Source organism: Amborella trichopoda, chromosome 6, assembly GCF_054954075.1.
Source record: "Amborella trichopoda isolate Santa Cruz 75 chromosome 6, AtrichopodaSantaCruz75HAP2 v2.0, whole genome shotgun sequence".
Lineage (NCBI taxonomy): Eukaryota > Viridiplantae > Streptophyta > Magnoliopsida > Amborellales > Amborellaceae > Amborella > Amborella trichopoda.
The window spans coordinates 45,432,664-45,449,323 of record NC_142341.1 but is presented as its reverse complement, the minus strand read 5'-3'; the positions used below and the strand labels follow the sequence as shown (position 1 = coordinate 45,449,323).

Genomic DNA, 16,660 nt, shown 5'->3' with positions numbered 1-16,660 from the left:
TCTTGTGGATTCTATTTACTGCTTTATATAAATAAATAAAACCCAAAAACTCTATGTAGAATTAAGACTCGAACAAAAGTGTGCTGTGCAGTTCCCATTTGAAAGAAATGGAAACAATATCAAGAGACGGGAGCAGCTAAATTCATTGCCCAGTAATTTTTCACTCCTCATCACGCCATGCAATCTCATCTTCTACAGAGAATGCTTGCATGAGTTCTTAGATTCAGATGCAAAACACTGCCTTGAAGAAAAATATAAATCAATATGAGAAAGAGCGAGAGAGAGAGATTCCAGGCTTTCTGGTTAATGACCTGGTCTTTTCAAGCTCTGTTAAATAGGCCATGATACAGAAAGAGAGAGAGGGGAGATGACTTTCAGGTTCTCTGGTTAGCATCTCCTTCAAGCTCTGCTAAAGAGTTCATGATGGATAATGGATTTTCCCATATTGGAAGGTCAATCAACGCCTGTTTTTGACGATTCTCCTCAGCTTCACAGAGCGCGTCCGCCATTTGACAGAGATTCGAGAAATCCTGTAGAATCGCCTCTTGAACTTCTGCCTATAACACCAAAAATTACAGGACTTCATCAACATCAACAAATAACACAACAAAAGCAAGCCATTTCAAGTGAGAAACACAATTTCTCTGATTTCTTAGAAACTTGCTAAATTACCCAGCTAATTTGAGAACATTGGGCATGGAGGCCATGATCAAATAAAATTTCCTTCTCATCTAAGGTGGAGTTTGTGTTGAGTTTCGGGGGGAATTGGAAACTATACTGATATCCAAGAAAAGATACACATGAATACAGTTCTTTTTTTTTGGGCGGGGCGGGGCGGGGCGGGGCGGGGCGGGGCAGGGCGGGGGTGGTGGAGTGGTTGATAAATACATCCATGTCAATTTTTTGTAATGGAAAAGGACAGTATAGTATACAAAGGATAGACACTCTCTAGGCAGGCAGGTAACCAAAAATTCCTTTGTTGAAAACCATTCAACTTCATGTAAACAATGGCCATATGATGTGGAATAGAAATGACATATTGAACCAGTCAACTTCATTTCATGAAACAATAAATTGTATAAAGAAGAAATCAGAAGTAGCATTCAATTTGTAAGAAACTTCTATGAAAGAAAAACATGGAATGACAAAAAAAGAAGAAGGGGAATTAATATAAATAAATAAAAATTCCTATTTTACTATCTTTTTTTTGGGTAATTTCCTATTTTACTATCAAAAATGTAAACTAGGCTTGTATATTTTATATTCTACATTTAAGTTGCACTTTTTGCGAGTACATAATGCATTTATTTTTATTTTATTTGCTGTACATTGGATTAAGCTCAAACCTGATGACTTGATACTTCCCACCATCTCTCATTTGTAATAAAAAAATATTTTAAACATAAATACCACCTAAAGTTTTGAAATCTGTAAGGGTATCTTGGTCATTTTTATTTAATTTAATTATATTTTTTAAATATTTTAAATATATGCATGACGGTGAGAAGTATAGATGTCCGAAATTTGAGTGTAATTAGATATATGGAATAATAAAATTTAAATATAATATTCACTGGTAAAAGTGGGACTTAAGAATAAAACATAAAGTATCCGGAACTATATTTTAAATTCAAAAATAAAATAGATTTTTCATTTAATTTACCCAAAGGGAAACAAAATCGAATAAACGTGGAGTAGGCCAAGAAATTCACATATGAAATAACCAACAAAAGGAAAGGCAGCAGGCCTTCTTTTGTAAGCGACTTTAAAAAAATTGAGTTAACAATGGCTTTTCGTTACATTAACTCTCTTTTTTTTTAATAATTTCCAATACATCTATGAATGGGAGACATATTTCATGATTTTGAATGATTGGGTCTCAAGTAACAACAAAAAGAAGTGAAAGTAAAAATTACAATTTCTCTCCCAAAATCATATACTGATTCTTTCAATAAACCCTAAATTCGATGTTGATGAGAGAAAAGCACAAAATTCTTTTCCTGGTTATGAATTTGAGTTTTGCTTCATGGATGAAAATAATATTGCCGCTCAAAATTCTCTTATTTACTAAAATAGATTACAGAACACCAATTCATATTCGTAAATAGAAAGATGCACTCCATTGAAATTCCTTGAAAGAGGTTTTCCTTGTCTTTTCTCAAAAGTAGAGCAAAAACCCTAAAATCCCAGAAACAAGAAACAAAAATCCAAGAGGCTAACCTGGAACAGAAGATCGTCAATCAATGGCCTGAAATTGTTTTCAGGCAAACGTGGAAGAGGACTTTCTGGTTGACCAGGGGAATTCTCAGCCAAAGCTTGGCTCTTTTCTCTCATCTTTTGCAATTGAAGAGAGAGATCTTCCCATTGTTTTATCTCTCTAATGTACCCCTCCTTCATTTTTAGCAAAGCCCTTTTCTTCAGAAGTTTCATATGCCTCATCTCCACCGTTGGATCAGTCGCCGGTCCAGCACGAGCGGCTGAGGTTTCCTTCTTCCTCCTCTTGTAGATGAATCCATCTTCATTGCAAACCTCCCACTCATCTTCTGCACGCTTTTCCATGGAAGGTGGACTAGGTTTAGGCTTTCGGAGCTAGGGCAAAAGCATGAGTATTAGTTAGTCTCACGCGAGAGTTTCAAATATGGGTTTCAAAATGTGGGGTTTTAGCAGAGGGTACACAGAGCTGGAAATTGGGGGTTGCTAAGCTATGGAGGTCCTTCATTTGCTTCAAGTTATTTGGAAGGAAAAAGGAAACCCTAACCCTTACGCCAGAGAGAACGTTACAGAGTGAGCCAGAAAGAAGAGAAGAAATTTCTCTTCTCTGCAACTGAAAAGGTGGCTCTCTATGAGTCTTGTAGATATAAATATCGAAAACCCTAGTTCCACAGAGAAACTTTTAAGAGGAGTGGCACAATACAGAGAAGAATTTCAATCGTATGCTCTGCAAGTGAAAAACTTCAACCTTTCCCGCTTTTCGAGTGTAATTCTCCAAAACCCTAATTCTAGAGAGAGAGAGAGAGAGAGGGTTGCAGAATGCAAGAGAAGAAATTCAACTTCCTTCTCTACAAATCAAAAGTTAAGGCCATGGCCTTAGTTCTTTGGCAAGTTAAGTGTCCGTTAAACTGTTGAGTTTGAGTGCGTTGAGTTTAAGAGAAAGAGAGACAGAGAGAAGGGTTGCGATTGTTTAGGGAAGGAGCGAACGTTGAAGCTTTAAGGAAATTTTGAAGTCGCTACCCCCAAAACTGCCTTCAATTGAGATTATTTTGCCGTTGATCAAAGGAAAAAGTTTAGTTAAGGTTGCAACTTTATAATGTAGGACTACGGGTGCACCACAAAAATCCAGAGGAAAAAGGTAGTTTTAATGTTGAAAAACCTTTTGATTTATCATCTCCACATCCCAGATATATCATGAAAAATAAAAAGATTTTAAGTCTAAAAAATAATGTATTTTACAACATATTATCTATACCGTTCATTTTCAAGATTTTCATATGTTTATAGATCTACTTGATTTAACCATTTTTAAATTTAAAATTTTATAATTATATATAAAAATAGATTTTGAGATAATCCTAAGAACATTTTACATCAAAATTATATACCATGATAAATTTTGAAGGTGCACTCTCTACAACTACGGATGCATCCGTATGCAAACTGCACCCTTGGTCAAATGGTGTTTTTTTTTTTTTTTTAGTTTCGAGTTTCTACAAAGTATGTCTTATTAAAAATAGTAAACTTATTTTCCAAAAAATATTTTATCCACAGATAATCAGGAAAATTGCTAAAAAAAACCTCAAATATACGCGACCTAACTTTCTCTTACATAATTTTTTCCAAAACCAACTTTTCTAACTAATACCCCCAATACAAAAAGTTCACTTTTTTTGACAAAAATACCCTTTCCTTGACAATAGTTTTTGTTGGAAAAGGCCAGTCCGGCATTTAGAAGAGGCGGTCCAACAATTTGAAATAGCAACCCGGCGTCTTAAAATAGCGGTTCAACATTTTGAAGAGGCAGTCCAGCATTTTGAAGTGGCGATACGGCATTTTGAAGGGCACTCTAGCATTTTAAAGTGGCAGTCCGACGTTCTGAAATGAGCAGTCAAGCATTGTACAAGTGCAGTTCAGCGTTTCCTTTTATTGGAATCCAAAATTGATTTGTTATATACAAGAAGAGTATTTTCGTCCAAAAAAAATGAACTTTTTGTATTGAGGGTATTAGCTAGAAAAGTTGGTTTTGAGAAAAATATGTTAGAAAAAGTTAGGTTAGGATAAAGTGCCTAAAAAGTCCATATTTGGGGGCTTTTAACAATTTTCTCTAAAAAAATCTCTATGATGGCTCTAAAATCAATAGCTACGCCGATTATAAAATATGTAACTCTAAAAATGGTATAGATCTTTCGGATTCGTAAACACTTTAAGATAAACAATCCAAATAATATATTCTAAAATACATTATTTTTAGGATTTGAAATTCTAATTTTTTGTGTATTGTTATGATGGTCAGGTGCAGGTGTTGTACTATTCGAGATACAATTTTTTATGAGTTTTGCAAAAAAAAAAAAATTTCTTTTTTTGCAAGGCCTAAGCCTCGTTTTAGCGTTTTTCCACCTTTCTTGTCTTTCTTTTATGTTTTTATTTTTTATTTATTTTTGGTTGAAATGTGTTCGTTTTGTTAAGAAGATTAATGTAAACAAGTAGGGTGAGCGCGAAATTTCTTTGAAGTGAAAAAATGAGTGGATTTCTCCCGCCCAATTTTTCTAGCGTTGTTGCGCATTGAGGTTTGTAAGGTAAGACGAAACCAATATTACTTCAAAACAATGATTTAAAAATCGGCGAGTCGAACTGGACTCGCCCGATTCGATTCAAAAATCGGTACAGCCCATGCCGGTTCCAGCACAAAACAGGGAACCGCCCGGTTCTAGAGCAGAACCGTCGGTTCCCACCCGGTTCTGTCCGGTTCAGCCTGGTTCCAGCACAAAACAGGGAACCGCTCGGTTCTGGAGCAGAACCGCTGGTTCCTACCCAGTTCTGTTCGGTTCAGCCTGCTTCTAGCCTCAAAAGCACCTGGTACGCACTCCTACACGTGTCATACGTGCGACACGTGGAACCGGCACAAATCCGGGAACCGCCCGATTCTAAAGCAGAACCGTCGGTTCCCACCCGGTTCTGTTCGGTTCAGCCTGGTTCCAGCACAGAACTGGGAACTACCCGGTTCTAGAGCAGAACAGCCGGTTCCCACTCGGTTCAGCCTGGTTCTAGCCTCAAAAGCACTTAGTACACACTCCCACATGTGGGACACACGCCTCAAAAACACCTTCACACGTGCCATATGTGGCACAAAATCGGGAACCGCCCGGTTCTAGAGCAGAACCGCCGGTTCCCACCCCATTCTGTCCGGTTCAACCTGGTACCAGCACAAAACTGGGAACCGCCCTGTTATGTCCGGTTCAGCCTGGTTCTAGCCTCAAAAGCACCTAGTACACACTCCCACATGTGGGACATGCCCCTCAAAAACACCTTCACACGTGCCATACGTCCCACATAAACACCTTCACACATGCCATACGTCCCACATGTGGGACACGCGCCTCAAAAACATCTTCCCATGTCCCACATGTGGGCACGTGCCGCATGTATGCATCACACATGCGACACACACCACTCCCACATGTGCCACACGTGAGACACGCACATGCACACGCGCATGTGCAAGGATGCCCTAGTGTTTTCACACTTATGTTTATCTTTCAATTACATAATTACTTATATAGCATATTTAAATACTCATCATTCGATGTGGGATAATTCCCAAACATCATTAAATGAAAACAGAATGTAACTATAGGTTATTAATAGGGAATTTTATACACATATCCTGAGGAGGCATGATGGTTATCACTAATGTTATTTGCTTTGACTTCTCAAATTCTAATCCCCATTGGGCCATATAGTAGTTTATCCCTTCTTGAGCTAATTTTTGTGCCCCCTCGGGCATATAATAAATTAAAGTGTTATTTCCAAAATTTGTACGCATTTTATTAATTTTTACATTGATAATCAAATCTTTTATTTTATTTATTAATTTTTACATTATAAATCATGTAATGTACTATTTTTCTTACAGTTGTCAATAATACATTTTAAATTAGATAATATTATAAAATATTTTTAATTTGTTATTATTTGTCTAATAAAATAAATATAAAATGTAAACTAATAATTATAATTTCAGTATATAATATTATAATTAGTTAGGTTGTCATAATTTTTTATTATAGTTAGTTAGGCTGTAATAATTTAGGTTTTTTTAGCGGATTAGGATTTTTCGCCAAAACGAGATTTTAATGGCCATTCTTTCATTGATTTAGTCTACTCTTTATTATAGTCCATGTATAATTATATATTTTATCCATGATAATTTTATGATTTTTATTTTATGTGATGCAAATTTAATACTTAAGTTTATACAGGGAAAGAGCATCTCAATATTCACAAATTGATGAAAAAAATGAAATTTAATAATGTAATACCCTCATTTCTTATTGGATTCCTAAAAAACTACATTTATAATGAAGTTTAATAATTTTTTCGGATTTTTTTGAAGCTTTAATCCGACCGATTCCCTATCCGAATCGATTTTTGAGGTGCCCGATCCGGGTCACCGATCTGCTTTTTAAACCATTACTTCAAAACAACTGTGTTCAAACATGAAAATAGCTCGGGTTTAATTGGGTTTGATCCCATTTTTTAACACCTTGGCTCGTGATGTAGAATAAAGAGGAAGCAAGTCAATAAAGCCTACAAAATAAGTGGAAATTTTTATAATCTCATAATTTCTCCAAAATTGGTCAAGATTTTCATCAACACTTTAAAAGACCACCTGCTAAGTTTCATCGCAATCAGATATATCTAAGGCAGTGAACATAAAGAAACAATTTCAAAAAAATTGACCTCTAGCACCCTGAAATAGACCCCGTAACTAGAGATGTACTTTTGGTGTGCCAAACAGCTCTGGGACCACCTCCATTAGATCCGGCACAGTCGAAAACCCCTATAGGTCAAGTTTCGGCATAATTGGGCACTCCAAGACAAAGTTATGGGCAAAATACCAAAAAGAGGTAGGCTGCGCACTATTCCCGTTTGGCCACCCTGCACTAAAATACTATTAAAGGTAGTTGTTTTCACAATCATGGGCAGTGATTTTCGGGGCCTATATCTCACTCGTTCCAAATTGGACGATGCCCGAACAGGGAGAAAAACTATAGATAAATTGTTGATCCGTGAAGAAGGTTGCAGAAAATTCAGCAGCAGCACGCCCCACTCCGGTGGCCGAACACGACATTCGCATGCCCAATCGACATGAAATCAATTGCATTATGTGCGTGAGGTCTGTGGTTATCTCTAGTTCGAACTTCGTATACGATGAACGATTGGATTTCACACACAAAGGCATTGAAACTGTTATAAATTTCGACCGCCGGATTTCAAGATTCTGGCCAAAAACTCAAGACGACAAAATCTTCATCTAGATACGAAATCGAGCTGCATTCGTTGCAACGTGATCATGACGGCATGCTCAGTGTGATTCAACGAAGAAACTGAAGAAAAACATCAAGGAACGAGCACACAATGATCCAAGTTTTCGAGATTCATCCAAAATTCAAGTCTCATGATCATGGCTCAAAAACATGATTCATAACTTGAAATTGATATCAAAACTATCGTTATGTCGAGCCTTACAAGAAAACAATAATATTTCGATCAAACGGGCATCAGAACAACCCCGGATCAGTCATGGAAGATTATGCAAGTTCTCGGGCAGCAACAGGGACTGTTTTGAAATTCTACACATTATTAGGTAGGGGCAAAATAGTCCTTTTGCACCCATTTTTAGAATTTATTTTAAATCAATTAAATTGTAATTATCTTCAAATCTAGGTAGGTTTTGGCCTTAAACCCATGTTTTAGCCCAATTCTATATAAGCAGGTAAAGCCAAACGAACAAATCCCCTTAAGTTCATTCTTTAATATTGAATAAAGATTTCAATTTTTGCTTGAGTTCGTGGATACGTCTTGGAGAGAGAGAGAGAGAGAGGAGAGAGAAGAAAAGGATTGGTACCCTTCGGGAAGGTAACTTTCTCTCTCCTCCCCTCTTTCTCTCTCCTCTCCTTCTTCTCATCTCTCTTTTTCTCTATCTTCTTTTATCATCTCTATCTCTCTTTCTCTCTCTTCTTTTCTCATCTTTATCTCTCTTTCTCCCTCTTTTTCTCATCCTCATCTCTCTTATTCTCATCTTTATCTCCATCTGTTCTTCATCTAACCCAGTCGGCAAAGCCTAGCACCGACTGCATCTTCTTTCTCTTCTCTGTCTGACACAGTTGGTGAAGACTAACGCCGAGTGCATCTTCTCTCTTTTATTGGTCTAACACAATCGGCGAAGCCTAGCGCTGACTGTATCTTCTCTCCCTTTTTTGTCTGACATAGTCGGTGAAGCCTAGTGTCGACTGCATCTTCTCTCCCTTCTCTGTCTAACACAATTGGTGGAGCCTAGCGCCGACTGTATCTTCTCTCTCTTCTCTGTCTGACACAGTCGGTGAAGCCTAGCGCCGACTGCATCTTCTCTCTCTCTTCTCTGTCTAACACAGTCGGCAAAGCCTAGCACCGACTGCATCTTCTCTCTCTCTCTTCTCTTTCTAACACAGTCGACGAAGCTTAACGCTGACTGCATCTTCTCTCTCTTATTTGTCTGATACAATCGGCAAAGCCTAATACCAACTGCATCTTCTCTCTCTTCTCTATCTAATACAGTCGGTGAAGCCTAGTGCCGACTGTATCATCTCTTTCTTCTCCTTCCAACCCGTCGCTGATGCCTAGCGCCAACTGCATCATCTCTCTCCTCTTTTCTTAAATACAGTTGACGAAGTCTAGCGCCGACTGTGTCCTTTATCTCTCTTCTCCTTCCAACCAGTCGGCGATGCCTAGCGTCGACTGTGTCTTCTCTTTCTTCACTTCTTAAACACAGTCGACGAAGCCTAATGTCCACTGTATCCGCCTCTCTCTTCTCTTTCCAACCCAACCGACGATGCCTAGCGACGACAGTGTCTTTCATTCTCTTCCTCTTTCAACACAGCCGACGATGCTTAGCGCCAACTATGTCTCTCACACTTTTCTCCTTCTTTCTTTATCTTCCTCACGTTCTCTTCTCCTCTTTCTTATTCTGTTACTTCTTACCATCTCTTTATGACTTTTATTCTTTCTGTTATCCTCTCGTTTGATTAAGAAGGGTTGAGATTAGCCTCTTATGATAGTCTTGTCATCTAGCTGTAATGTTGTTGTGTCAGGATTATTATGCCCGCTTCATTGCCACGATAGACTAATCATCGTGCCTAGCTAGTCAGTATCGGTATCAACGTCTAGTAGTAATCATGTGAGCCGGTCTGAGTTACTAAGCCCGTTTTACTACCACGTCAGGTCAATTATTCACCAGCTTAGTTACTGTGTTGATCTCTCCACCTAATCAAATTCTTCTCTCCCCCATCCTTCTTCTCTTCTTCTTTTGAGTGCGCATGCTTGTGTACGTTCACCAAAGAGGAAAAGGTGAGGTCCGTTGACCCACCTATCTTATAATATTTGCCATATGTATGTGATTGCATAAAACAAGAGAATATAAGCTGAGGGAGGAGATTCCGAACCAATTTTTACTGGGGGGCTTTCTTTGTGATCGCCTATGCGAGCCAACCCGAGTAAGTCCCGAACCCACCTTAAATTTCTCTCTCATCGGTTGGTAATAACTGCCGTCATTCTTGAACAAGGCTCCCGAGAGAGCGATCTCCAAAGTCCCGGGTCTCCCCTGAAACTTGAGACGCGTGTCGCTTGATCGTTTCAGATCTGGAGGGTGAGATCGAGGCACCTAACCAGTCAGCGCTTGACGATTTTCAATGCTAGGGGCCTAAAAAGTGTGTTCAAACAAGTTTTTAAAAAATCAGATCAGCTGGCTAAAAAATTGGCCTTCTCTAATTCAGTTTGCATTGGCCAACCGGCTATCTGGATTCTAAACTAATTCTTCTAGGTGAAAATCAATCCCCAAAAAATAAAATAATAATTTCTATTTTGAAAAACAAAAAATAAAAAAATTATAAAGAATAAAATAGGAGCGAGCAAGGTGACTAGCCTATTTCTTTGACTTCCCATCTACATGTAGATTAAGTAGAAATATAAAATCTCAAATAAATAAAAATATGTACATTTGTAAGAAGTTAGAAACCAACCAAAATACTAAATCTATTTGGAAAACTCTCTAATAAAGGGAAAAACCACATGACACCACAAATGAAATTCACTATGAAATAAAATAAAATACAATAGTGCTTCTAGATTTAATTAACCCTAGCCTGAGGATTTGATAACAGTAAAATAGGAAAATATAATATTACCTTTTTGGGATCATTATCTTCTCTCTTTCTCAAAAGAAACACTTCTTTCCACCTTATTGGAGAACACCAACTTCAACCATGTATGAAACACCGATATTTCTTAAAGTTATGGAAAAGGATTAAGAAATACGTTTTTCCAACCTTATAAGAACAATTGTTTCATGCGGGCTAGACCCCATTTATACAATATGTGGTCCATAGGTATAAAGCATCAATCTTAAATATGGATGCAAATATGTGGTCCATTTAAAAACAATTGTAACTAACGATCTAAATATTTTTTAATATAATTATTATTTCTAATTTGTAAATTTTATTTATTTTTCATATTTATGATCTCCATGTTAAAAGCTATATATCCTCTAAAAATTAGGATCAAATTATATTTTAAAAACATATTTATTGCCAAGCCCACTTTTGTACATATGCAGGCTTGGCCGCATGCTAAGCGCGTCCTATTGAGAATGCTAGCTTCAACTATGCATAAAGCACCTATCAATTTGAGAGTTATGGAAAAGAAAGCTCCTATAAATTTTTTGCACATCAGGAAACCAGAGAGAAATAAAGCACCTTAACTTCTCTGTTTATCTTCTATTTTATTTTATTTTATATTTTATTTTTGGTTCCCACAAAAACTAAGAAAGCCTCTTTTCATAAGAATTCCTATTTCTTAATTATTTTGCTTTTTCCATTTCTTGCTCTTAATTTTATTTTCCCTAAAAAATATACCCCTCCTAATGGTGGTCGGGCTTGATTTCTCGTCGTATCAGGTCGGCCCAATATGGGTGACCCGGTCGGAAGAATCCTCTCTCAAACAACCACCTGGCCCATGCACATGTGTGTGCATGTGCATAATGTGCGGATAGAAACCAACAAAGACAAATGTTTTAATCGGCAAAGAAGGGCTCAAACACCTAACTCGCCGTTTTGGGTTCGAGGGATGCATCCGTGCAATTCGCCCTCTTAGATCATTTCGAAAGCCCTGCGATTGTCTTCGCAGCGGAGTTTGAATTTGGCTCCCTCACTTCATTCGGATCCACACACTAAAAATGGCCTTCTGGGTATACCTTTTAGGATCTCCTCCTATTGGTAGTCATATGGTAGATTGAGGGTCTAGTCTAAGAATTAAAGGGATTGAGAATGGATAGAGAAGAAGAAGTACAAAAGAGAAAGGAATGGATAGAGAAGAAGAATAAGAGAAAGAAGAATGACTCAAAAATTTGGCAGCCTTCCGGCGTAACCTCTCTTAAGAGGTATTACAGGAGACAAGAGAAGATACTAGGCTTGGTGGCCACAAGTATCCCGAAGGATTCAGGAGCGTGCGTTTCGTAGTTCTAGTCTATCAAGAGCTCACTTCCGCAAAAGAATAGTGCGATATGTAGATCTAAACTCTCGCAAGCTCACTTCTGTAAAGGCTCCCATATGAGTAACTAAAAAAAAGATGAATAGAGAAATAAGAGATGCTATGAGAAAGGAGTGAGAATATAAGAAAGAGAAGGTCTCTCAAAACTCAGACATCTTTCCGACGTCCCCTCTTTAAGGAGGTAACCGGGAACATCGAAAATGTCCCTAGACTTTGAGACCAAAGTCAAGCGCACTCTGGAAGATTCTAGAGAGTGAGATCTGTAGTTCTAGACTGTCGAGAAATCACTTCTGAAGCTAGTGAGTAAGGTCTGCAGTTCTAGACTATCGTAAAATCACTTTCGAAGAGCCTCTCGAGAGCTGTTCGAGCTTAGAAAGATAGATAGAATATGAGAGAAGTAAGGGTTAGAGTAATAGAGAAGAAGAAAACATAGATAAGAAAGAGGAGAATGAGAGTGAATTAATGAGAGTTTAGTTTAGAGATGAGATGAAAGGAGTGAAAGGATGACCCAAAATTGGGCAGATTCTCGGTGTAACCTCTCCCAGGAGGTATTACCGAAGACAAGGAAAACACCAGACTCGAAACCTTGGTACACGAAGGATTTGGTTAGAGTAGCGATCCAAGAGTTAGAACCCTAGGGCACTATTCCAGAAGGAACCCAACTCGAGTGCTCAATGGTAAGAGAAGAGATATGTGAAGAAGCAATGAAATGAGAGTAAGTGAATGAGAGGTTAGGGTGTGAGTTAAAGGGAGTAGAGTTTTAGAGTGAGGAAGAAGGGTTATAGAGATGAAAAGAGGGTGGACCTACCTATTGCGCGGGTCTATGCACCTTGGCAGCATAGGTAGAGAGAGATGTGAGTAGAGGGGACCCACCTATGGTGTGGGTCCATCCATCTAAAGGAGTGAGAGAGGGTGAGGGGGTGATTAGAGAGATGATGAGAGAGGGTGGACCTGCCTATGGCGCGAGTCCGTGTATCTGGGGGAGAGTGGAGAGATGATGAGAAAGAGAGAGAGAGAGAGAGATGAAGGAAGTGGACAGACCCACCTATGGCGTGGGTCTGTGACTATGGGGGTGAGAGAGAGAGCGAGAGAGAGAGAGAGAGATAGAGAGAGAGAGAGATAGATAAAGAGGGAAAGACCCCCCAATGGTGCAGGTCCGTGGTTTGGTAGTGAGAAGAGGGTGCGAGAGGGTAGGAGAGGGCGAGAGAAGGGGTAAACGGACCCGCCCTATGGTGCAGGTCCATAGCTTTGGGGGGGATAGAGAGAGAGAGAGAGATAAAGAGATAGAAAGAGAGGGAAAGAAGACGGCCCCGCCCTAGTTGCGAATCTGCAACTTGAGGAGAGAGAGAGAGAGAGAAAGAGTGAGCAAAAAGATAGAGGGAAAGAAAGAGCAAAGAGAGAACGAGAGGGGGAAACTCGTACTCGCCCTAGGTCCGAGTGGAGAGAGAGAGAGAGAGAGAGAAGAAAGGGAAATAAGAGAGAAGAAAGAGAAAAAAGAAGAGAGAGAAGGAAAAGGCCTAAGAATTTGGCAGCCTTCCGGTGTAACCTCTTCTAAGAGGTATTATCGAGGACAAAAGAAGGTACTAGTCTCGAAGCCTTGATATTCGGAGGATTTGGAAAGTGAAGTCGTGGGCTTAGCCCATCGAAAAGTCACTAACCCAAAGAGCCTCCTTAAAATAACCCAAAGAGAGAGAGAAGAGAGAGAAAGAAGATAGAGAAGAGAGAGAAAGAAGATAGAGAAAGAAGCGAGAGAGTGGACCTAAGTCGACTTGGGTTTATGCGTGCCTTTAAGGATCCCTTTTGAACGCTCCTTAGAAAGATGTATTGACCCTTGGGGTTAAGGTTGGGGTCTAGGTCTAACATGAATGGACCTAAGTGGGTTAGGATAGTGTATGAGATAAGGTGTATGCTGATCTAAGGTGAGGTATATGGTGTAGGGAGTAGGAAGTTGGGAAGGCTAGGGAGTAGGACGTTTGAGGTTCTAGGTAGTAGGGAGTTTGAGGTTTTAGGGAGTTGGGAGTTGAAAACTGAAAGTAAGAGAATTAGAAGTTGGGAATTGGAAGTGGGAGGTCTGGAAGTTGGGAGTTGGAAGTGGTCGGTTTGGAAGTTGAGAGTTAAGTAAGAAGTCCAAGGGCAATTACCCAAAGTGGTAAAGCTTTTTCTCTCCTCTCTCTTGAAGTTAGAAGCTATGCATAAGCAAAGGTTTGAAGAGGCAAAAATCTAATTTTTTTATTATGCTTCAAAACTTAGGCTTAGAAATTACTTAATTCCTTATACAGAGCAACCACAAAACACAGGTGAAATACTAAAAAAAACTACCAAAAATTTCAAAAATGCACATTTATGAATTAAAATACTAATCTCGTTTTTTGACCAATTGACCATAATACCCCTAAGCACTTTTCAACAAATGGCAAAACCATCCTTCCATGAGGGCCCTCTTACCATTGCTAGACCTCGAGAACTTTTTCGAATGCTTACGATAGTAATTCATGTGCTCAAAAGTCGTAGCATCGATGCTTGAACTATTGCGCACGTTTTGATACCCTTTGATTGTCTTGAAGCATATGTTTAATGAATAACCTAAAATTCAGCCTAGTCCATAAACTTCATGATTCTTCGACCACTAATTTAGCATGATTTATGACGTCCCAAGCCTTCAATTTGATCACAAATTGAATAGGATACTATCACGATCATTTTGTAATAAATTTCGTCCATTTTGGTCTCCGTTTGAGCACGTTCCAATTTGGGAAAGTCGTCGAAAAATGGGATTCCGACGACCGAAATAGTATACCATCTTTGACCTCAAAATTTGGTATTGTCCGACCTCCGATCGTACACAAAATTTATATCAAACTGTAGCTTTTCGAAGCACGGTCGCAATAGACTTAAATTTGCAATGATCCGACATCGGGATCTTGAGTTATGACCTCTCAAAGAATTAGATGTTTGTTTTTTTCAAACTGTGAATTTTCATGTTTCGAGCACATCTTATATTTAGAAATTCTCTCGTTTCGGGTTACGCAATGACGCATGTAATATGTCAAAAAGAGCGAGTCGTCAAAATCTAACTCGTATCCGAATTTGAGCTTAATTAGACTCAAAACGAGCAAGTTATAAGCATTTGAAAATCATCTCGAATTGAGAAAACACAGTTTCTATAAATGGAAAAAAGTTCACCAAGGTTGTACTACAATATTGTAAAATCCACCTTCATGGTAAGTTAGCCCCAGAATGGTCCTAGAGGGTCCGATTGAGCTAAAATTTGGTACCTGAGTGTTTTACGATGTTCTGGATCTAATGGCAATAGTTTGATACAATTTTGAGACCCAAAAAATTGGGTTATAGTTATAGGGTCAATGTTCAACATGTTAGGAACGGATCCTGATCATATCAAAACTCGTCAGAATGCGATGAAACTTTACATGTGTCCTTAGGGTATCCAAAAGTACCTCTCATACAATTTGAGGTCATTCTAACACTTCTTCCAAAGTCACCCAGTTTTAGGCTTATTACTAAGTGTTCCTGTGGTCTGGCAATGCCTTTAGCACCAGCAGGACCAGATTACTACCGGCTCTCTCCGTATTCACCCCGAGGATACAAGTACGTCAAAATGACATATAACAAATAGGGCTAAAATTCGTAACGATCTTCCCCACTAGACTCATGAGCATGCCCCCCCTTGCTTAGTGGATCTTGTGCTTAATGCATCAGTGCTCAAGTAGCACCCATGCTCGCCAAGTCCCTACAAAGCTCTTGTTATCCTTTTTTTAAGCCTTGGTCATTTTATCTAACGGATTTCTATCCGTTAGGATTTTCTCTATTCGCATCTACTATTTATCCAAGGAAAAAGTTTATATAAGGATGCAACCTTATAATGTAGAACTACGGATGCACCTAAAAAATTCAACGAAAAGGTAGTTTTAATATTTGATTGATCATCTCAACATCGAGATGTATGACTATAAAAAATAAAAAGATTTTAAGTCTCAGAAATAGTGCATTTTACAACGTATTATCTACACTTTCTATTTTCAAGATTTTCATATGTTTATAGATCTACTTGATTTTAACCATTTTTGAAATTTAAAATTTTATAATCAAATATAAAAATAGATTTTGAGATAATCCTAAGAAAATTTTACATCAAAATTATATACCATGATAAAATTTGAAAGTGTACCTTACCTCTACAGCTACGGATGCATCCGTATGCCAACTGCACAATGAATATCCATCTGCTTTATCTTGCCATGATATATTGCATTTTTCTTTGGTCAATAGCCCTTTGGCTATGAAAGTGAACAAATTAATTGTCTTGCTTCAAAATCATTTCTTTTGAGAACCTCTTGAATCCACCACATTTCTTTGCATGCTTATGTAACTGCTATATATTCTATATCATGGAGAGAGCAACATTCCTTTGTAATTTAGACTGCTATAACACTACTCCCCTTACAAAAATGAACGGGTATCTTGCGCGGACTTCATGGTGTCATGTCTCCAGCCATATCTACATTTATATATTTATTTAGCATAGTTTTCTCACTACTAAAGTATAAGCATAATTTAGATGTACCCTTCAAATATTTGAGAATCCATTTTACTATTTTCTAATATTCTTTTGTACTCACCGTAACCATTGCATAAATGATGTTTGGCCATGTACATGTTGATTTTGTCTTGAATGGTTTTCCTTATATTTTGGGTGTCCTATTGTTTTGGAATTACCTTCATCTAATTTTCTATTTTGTAGGATGATTTTGGGTGAAGTTCTAAAATGTTGATTATAAGAAGATCATTGAGCCTACTACACGTGAGGAAGAGACTCAACTGGAAGGAAAAAGAGAACCAACAA

The 16,660-nt window shown here is 38.2% G+C and overlaps 1 protein-coding gene across 2 annotated transcripts; it reads right to left on the bottom strand.

The window, feature by feature from the left end:
* Positions 1–119: 119 nt before the first annotated feature.
* LOC18442087 (cryptic loci regulator) lies at positions 120–3,248 on the bottom strand. Of its 2 annotated transcripts, none has more exons than XM_006852310.4 (2): positions 2,221–3,248; positions 120–557 (listed from the first exon to the last, which is right to left on the bottom strand). In XM_006852310.4, exons 1-2 carry the CDS (start codon positions 2,557–2,559, stop codon positions 375–377), a joined length of 522 nt encoding a protein of 173 aa, XP_006852372.1. In that variant the 5' UTR covers positions 2,560–3,248; the 3' UTR covers positions 120–374. The 2 variants fall into 2 exon arrangements, with proteins under 2 accessions (XP_006852372.1, XP_088724792.1); XM_088868666.1 differs by having other exon boundaries at positions 120–553.
* Positions 3,249–16,660: the final 13,412 nt, after the last annotated feature.

Coding starts and splice junctions, on each gene's coding strand:
- LOC18442087 (XM_006852310.4), bottom strand. CDS start 2,559: ATGGAAAAGCGTGCAGAAGATGAGTGGGAGGTTTGCAATGAAGATGGA. Junction 558..2,220: donor TTGACGATCTTCTGTTCCAG/GTTAGCCTCTTG, acceptor TTGGTGTTATAG/GCAGAAGTTCAAGAGGCGAT.